General features: G+C 61.5%; 1 protein-coding gene across 1 annotated transcript in view; it reads left to right on the forward strand.

The window, feature by feature from the left end:
• The window catches only part of HHIPL1 (HHIP like 1), a 29,052-nt gene that overhangs the window by 13,957 nt on the left and 7,979 nt on the right, over window positions 1–7,116 (forward strand). Inside the window, 5 exon segments of the mRNA XM_027776377.1 lie at window positions 1–89; window positions 91–157; window positions 450–576; window positions 2,737–2,882; window positions 6,178–6,259. The exon segment at window positions 1–89 is cut by the window's left edge and continues 173 nt beyond it. Of these exon segments, the coding sequence (XP_027632178.1) occupies window positions 1–89; window positions 91–157; window positions 450–576; window positions 2,737–2,882; window positions 6,178–6,259 (511 nt within the window).

Raw genomic sequence — 7,116 nt, forward strand, 5'->3', positions numbered from 1 at the left:
CGGGCGCGGGCCGCGGCCGCCTCTTCTGCGGCGACGTGGGCCAGAACAAGTTCGAGGAGGTGGACCTGGTGGAGCGCGGCCGCAACTACGGCCGGCTGGCGCGCCCGGGAGGGCTTCGAGTGCTACGACCGCAAGCTGTGCGCCAACGCCTCCCTCGGTGACCGTGACCGCCCGGGCCGCCCCAGCCCCCTCACCCTGCCCGGTGGCCCGCCATCGCGGATCACCCGACCGTGGGCGCCCTGATGCGGAGCGGCCCTGCCGCCAGCGCCCCGGCTCCCCTTTACCTGCTCCCCGCGGTGGCTCCCGCAAACACATCTCTGAGCGCCTCCGGCCTCCGTGACCGCAGGGCCCCATGTGCGTCCCCTCGCGCCCCCTCGTGCCCACACGCCCTGCCCTGGGCCTTGGCCGGCCACGCCTGCGCGCTCACCCTTGTTCTGGCTCCTCCGCAGATGACGTGCTGCCCATTTTCGCCTACCCACACAAGCTGGGCAAGTCGGTCACCGGGGGCTACGTCTACCGTGGCTGCGAGTACCCCAACCTCAACGGCCTCTACATTTTCGGGGACTTCATGAGTGGGTAAGTGGCCCACCCCCGGAGTGTGCGTGGGCCGTGGTGAGGCGTGTATGCGTGTGCAGGGCACCTTCCTTCCTCCCTGCCTTCCCCTTCTGACAAACAGGCCTCGCCTCAGGGAGGAAGGCAGGAAGCACCCGGACCCCCGCTTTCTCCTGCCGCCGGCCTCCTCCAGCCCGCGGGGATAGGAAAAGTGATAAGGGCCACTGATTCTGGATGGTGGCTTGTGGAGTGCAGGCCCAGGACTTTCCCTCTTCCCTCTTCCTGGTTCCAACAGCTGTTCCAAAGGACAGGTGGGCAGAGTGGGGACAATTTTCCTCTGTGCCCAGGGCCCCCTCACTCCTGGGGAGTGCCAGGCCTGTCACTGCATCACTGATGGGGGCCCAGAGCCCACCCCGCCCCAGCAGGCTCCCCAGAGGGCCCTGGGTCCAGGCTCCTCCTGCACAGGTGGAAACTGAGGTGGGAGAGGGCAGTGAACCACCTGCAGCCCGCTGTGGCCTGCGGAGCTGATCTTGCTAGGGCAGCACCCCCCAAGCCCGGAGACATGGGTGTTTGGTACAGAAGGACAAGCCACCCCGGATGGTTTTGGAGGGAGGAAAGCGTGCCTCTGAGCCCTCTGTGAGCTGGGCTGCCCCCCCCCCACCCCCGGGGAGCAGGGGAGCCTCAGGGCCACCTTGACCCATCACAGAGGAGAAAGCCGAGGACAGACGCCAGCATGCAGGCGGGCACGGCCTGGATCCACGTCTTGGCCCACTGCTGGCTGGTGACAGGGCAGTTCCTGCACCTTCCTCATCTGCACAGTGGAGACGGGCACAGCGCCACCGTCCAGGGCTGCTCGGAGGTTGCGCTGGGCCTGCACGTGCTGTGCTTCCAGTCTGGAGTGCACTGTCCACCGTAGCTGCTGCTGCTAGACCCGGGCTCCCCTGGGAGGGCAGCCAGACAGGGTCCTCAGACAGGAATTATGGAAGCCTGGAACTGGCGTCCACTTTTTTTGTTTTTTTAGGTTTATGCCTTAGGGCATGTGCGCTCCTTGGAGAGAGAGATAGTGAGAAAGAAAGTGAGAAGTCACACACACCACTGCCCCTGGGGGGTGGTCACGCTGCAATCCCTTCTCTTCCATTCTCCTTCCGGGATCTTGGGCTCACATGCACCTGTGCCCAATGTGAGTTTCAAGCCACTGTGTCCGGGACTCAACTGTGGCCTGCCCTGTGAGAGTCCAGTGACATAACTGCCTCGCCACCTGCTGGTCCCCAGAATTCCACCTTTTGAAGGCTGTTAACCTTGTGTTTAGTACATCTACAACCTCGAACAGAGAAAGAATTCTGAACTGGGCTGCTGGGTTTTGGGGTCTCCTAGCTCTGCCGCTTCCTGTAGGAAAGCCTGTGGGACCCAGTTTTCTCATCTAGAGCTCTTTCTTCCTTCTGTCCTTCCCCAGGAGTGCCAACCTGACTGACCACAGAAATTCAACTGCTTTTGTCAGTCTTTCCCAAGTCCCTCTGCTGGGCCAGGCTTTGTGTCAGTGCCAAGGTGACAGGGTGAAGAGCACTTGTCCCTGAATCAGGGAGACTATTCATGCTTGGCTCACAGACATGCAACCTCCATGCAACGGTTCATGAGCAGGCAGTCAGAGAGGGCTTCACAGAAGAGGGGATGTCTGGCAGGACCCAGAAGCATCAATAAATGATCGATGAGCAGAGAAGAGAGTTGGGGCATGATTAGCATATTGCAAAGCTGCCCCAGCTCCAGCTCTTGCTCTGGAGTGGAGGAGGCAGCACCCAAGCACCTGCAGGCTCCTGGGTGCGAGTGCAGCAGTGGTGGGCGGTCAGCTCCAAAGCTGTGTGTCTCCTACTGGTCAGTAGGCTGGGGCGGGCTGCGGAGTGGCAGTGAGGCTGTCTGTGCTCCTCCCCGCTGAGCCAGTCCCGGGGTGTCTGCCTGCGTAGCCACAGGGGCCCCTGCTCAGAGCAGCTCACACTGGGTTTACTGCTCTGCCGCCACGTCTTGAACTCTCAGTAGTTTTGAACAGGGGACCCCCTTTCGCATGGACCCTCGTGTTACCCGTGGTCCTGGCTGCATGGACGAGTAAAGCAGTGAGTGCGTGGACAGGCTGGTGGGTGGCTTCCCCGGGCACCGTGCCAGGCTTGCCCTTCCAGCTCGTCTTCCTTGCAGGCGGCTGATGTCTCTCCGAGAGAGCCCAGAGACAGGCCAGTGGCGGTACAGTGAGATCTGCATGGGCCGCGGCCAGACCTGCGCATTCCCAGGCCTCATCAACAACTACTACCCCCACATCATCTCCTTCGGCGAGGACGAGGCCGGTGAGTGCCCAGACCTCCCTGCACCTGGGGCCCACCCCACCTGCAGGCCCTTCTGCATTTTGTGGGAAGGATGGGCTTTCAGGCCTGAAGGTCCCTTCATCCTGCGGAAGAGATGTTCCGTGGGCTTGTCTGGGGGAGCCCCAGGTGTGAGAGGGCTTGCCCAGTGTGTTTTTCCACCCCAAAAACCACTCCCGGACGTCAGCAGGAGGTCGCGCATTTACTCACACTGAGGGCAACAGTCCCGCTGAAGGCCACAGCCACATGGAGAGTGGTCCATGAAACTGTGAGCACAACGTCAGACATTTAAAAAAATTGTTTATTTACTTTTATTTATTATTATTTTTTAATTTCCTACAGAGAGACAGAGAAGGAAAGTGAGAAAGCAAGCTGCCAGGTCTGGGATCCAGTGCCTCAACCTCTATGCCACCTGCTGGCCGGGAGGGTCATGTTTTATATAAGAACAAAGTGTTCATAAATCAGTTAAAGACCAGGGCACACCCCCTGTCACTGAGATGGGTCTGGCTTGTATACCCGTTGCTTGAAGGTGACAGTGGAGGTCAGCTTGTGGATGAACAGTCAGCAGAGGGTGGTTAGGGTTCAGTGCCCCTAACCTGGGGAGGTCAGGGTGGGAGGGCACGCACCTCTGGAATGGCCTAGCTCCACGAGGTGAAGGTCACGGTCACAGGATGTTCAGGAGGCCCAGCCGGACCTGCAGTTGGGTCTCAGGGAGACAGGGTGAAGAGGAGAGGGCAGAGCTCAAGGCCCAGTTCCCAGGCCCCAGGTCTGCTCGGTGTCCTTGGGCAAGTCCTGAGCTTCTGAGCGTCCATTTGCTCATCTGGAAATGGGAGTAGTCGGTCCCCCTCCCCTCCCCGGCCCCAACCCCAGCCTGGGCAGGGCAAGAATGGAACAGGTAGGAGTCCAGGGAAGTTGGTGGAACTGGGAAGGGTCTGGAATGGTGGGCAGTCACGCAGGTGAGACCTCCACCCACCCTGTTGGGCCATTAAGTGAAGGCGCAGTCATTGCAAAGGGCAGGTTGACACCTGCCAGCTCCCTGAGGGTAGTGAGCCCCAGAGCCCCACAGGCAGGCACCCCGCATTTCCAGTGTAAGGGAGGGTGGGGGAGGGGGGATGATGAAGGGGGGCCACAGAGCTGGGTCCTGCTGGCCTCTGCCTTTGTTTTTGGCAGGGGGATTGTTCCAGAACAAAAGCCCAGGGGCCCCCAGCAGGCCCTGGTGGATGCTTTCCTGAGTTGCTAGGCAACGCCCACCCGGGGCCTTTGGAGGGGTGTCCCCTGCAGGGCCCAGTGCCCAGAGCCCCCAGGGCCAAGTCTGGGAATCCTTTGTTGAACCGACACTGGACACTGTCGGAATCTGAATTCCCAAAAGGGCAGTCCCTGCCTGCCTGGCTGCATCCTCCCGCCCACTGGGCCCTTGAAAGCCTTTTCTTTTGGTCAGTAGGGGGTTAATGCATTTTGGAAGCAGGGTGTGCTCCCTCCTCCCCTCCTTCCCCTTCTCCTGACACACAAATGCAGGGCTTGGAGAGAAGGTACATTCCCAGGGGCCCACTCTGGCGATGGCCACCGGGAGGAGGCGCCAGTGAGACGGGCAGCCCATGGACAGCTCAGGCACAGCCCTGTGCTGGGGTCCATCCCGAACCTCTCCCAGCTCCTGCTCCTAGCACTCTGCTTGTTCTCACACTCGACCCCTGCTGGCCCGGTCCACACCACAGACCTCGAGGGCAGCCAGCCTGGGCAGGCTCGCAGTGCCAGGGGGGGTTCCCTGCATGCCTGGGGTGGGGCCACAGGGCTGGGAGATCAGGGCTGGAAAGGACCCCGGAGTCTGCCTTCTCTGCCCTGGCCCCTTACAGGTGGGGAAGCTGAGGCAAACTCCTCATGCCCAGTTATGGGTTGGGTGCCATGCCCAGCCTGGCTCCTGGAGGCCTCCCAGAACAGAGCCCAAGGCAGCCCGAGGAAGAGGATGGAGAAGGGCCTTCCCGGCCCAAGAGTAGCTTGTACAGGGAGCCTGCAGTCCTCCAAGGGGCTGGAGCATAGGTGTGAGGGCTATTTATCCTGAAAGAGGCCCAGAGAGGCAAGTTGATGGCCTGAGGCTGCACAGTAGGTGTGTCGCTGTGCCTAGGGACCGGCCAGCAGGGGTATCCTGCAAAGGAACCCCTACTCCCATGGGTTGCGTGGTCACCACGCGCTCACTGTTTTTAGCAGTGTGTGTGGGCGTGTGGGAGGGGCCGTTGACCATGCAGCACCCTGCCCTCCTCATCCCCCGGGACCTGGCGCAGCTGTGCCGACCCAGTTATGTAAGTCGCCCCTGAAGTGCATGCCCTTTGTGGAATTCCCCCGGTTTCCTGTGCCTTGCTGCTTTTCACACCTCACCCCCATGCAGCCCTCCCTGACGACACTCGTCCCCAGACAAGTGTCCTGCTCCTTAGGGAGACCACCCCTGTCCCCAGCCTGGGGACGGGCTCTGCTACCTGTACGAGGACAGAGGCACCAGCCTGGCCAAACCATCACGTGGAGCCACATGTGCCGTGTCAGGGCTCACAGCCGCCATGGGGCCTACTTCGGTGGGGGTGAGGCCGCAGATTTCCCTGCGTCAGGGCCTGGCTCAGCCGGTCACCAGCTGTGTGACCTTAGACATGTACTCGACCTCCCTGAGCCTCTGTTTTCCCCTCTGTGAGGTGGGGATGAGGAAGCCTATCTCCTGGACACAGGTGTCTCTGGCAGCATGGTCAGGAGTGGGACAGGGTGGAGCAGGGAGTAACGTCCCGGCAGCACCTCGGCACCGGGGTCTATATCTCGGGTCACAAATCGCCACCGCAGCCTTGCCACTCCGAGTGAGGAAGCCACCACAGTAACTGGAGCTCTGACCGCCCCTTCACCCTACACCAGCCGTGGCACGTACCCTCTCTAAAGACGGGGACGCTGAGGCTCAGGGAGCTGCAGGTGCTTCCAGGAAGCCGTTGGCGGGGGCAGCGGACCCTGGACCCTCATCTGTGCCCAGAGCTGTGTGGTACTGGATGTGGGATCCAGGCAGGGATCAGAGTGGGACTGGGTCACCGGGAAGAAGCAAGAGCAGTGTCCAGAGCCTGGATGGGCCCTGGGAGAGGCCGCAGAGGCTCCTGGGCATGCTCGTGCACTTTCCCCAGCCTCAGCTTCCAGTCCCAGACTGGGCAGCGAGCTGACCGTTACGGCCTCTTGGCTTAGGGGCTGGGGGTCTCCGGCGCCGAGGGAGCTGGGACATCACTCCGGGCCTGGTCCTCACTGTGGCCCTCCGTCCTCACAGGGGAGCTGTACTTCATGTCCACGGGCATGCCGAGCGCCACGGCTGCACGCGGGGTCATCTACAAAGTGATCGACCCCTCCAGGTGAGCCCCCAACACCAGCTGACTGTGGGAGTGCCGCCTCCCAGGGCGGGTTATTAATGTTTCCAGATGAGAAGGCGGAGGCCCAGTGGACACACGAGTGGCCATGGGGGAGGGCCTGTCCAGGGTTCACACTGGGCCTGCCTGTGTCCACATGCAGCTATGCTCAGGTAGGGGAGCTGGGGACTGTGACCTGGGCCGGGCTGAGCTCCTGGCTGGGCCTCCTTCCTGCATCTCACTTCTGCCTGACAGGCCTCACTCTCCTCCTGGCCAGGCCCCCAGCTCCTGCTTCCTGGCCACCGCTGTGTCCCCACCCTGAGCCTGCCTCCCCCTGTGGTCTGTCTTCACTGGGGAGACCACTACGGCTGCCTGCTAGAACCCTCACTACCCTCCTCACTCCCTCTCCATCCCCATCTTCCCTTCTAGTGGTTAAGGGACCAATCTCGGGTGGGTGGGGAGGGACTCCTTCCACATGCAGCTCCAGCTTGCTGGCTTCCCGGCTGCCTGCTTTACAGGGGCAAAACCCAGGCCAAACCCAGAAAGGCACATGCCCGGGCAGCAGAGGCCACACTGCTGGATGCTCGGCTCTCCTCTTTCCTTCTCCTCCTCTTTCCTTCTCCTCCTTCCTTCCCTCCTTCCTTCTCTCTCTCCTTCCTCCTTCCTCCCTTTCCTTTTCCTCCTCTTTCTTCCCTTCCCTCCCTTCCCTCTATTCTCTTCCTCCTCCTTCCATTCTTCCTTCTCCCTCCTCCCTCCTTCCCGCTCCCTCTCTTTGTTTTTGGAGAGATCTTTGCTATAGGGCGCATGTGCTTGCCAGAGAGACAGAAAGCAAGAAATCGCCTCCCCCAGGGGGGATGGCCATG

This window comes from Tupaia chinensis, unplaced genomic scaffold (genome assembly GCF_000334495.1).
Source record: "Tupaia chinensis unplaced genomic scaffold, TupChi_1.0 Scaffold000671_1, whole genome shotgun sequence".
Lineage (NCBI taxonomy): Eukaryota > Metazoa > Chordata > Mammalia > Scandentia > Tupaiidae > Tupaia > Tupaia belangeri.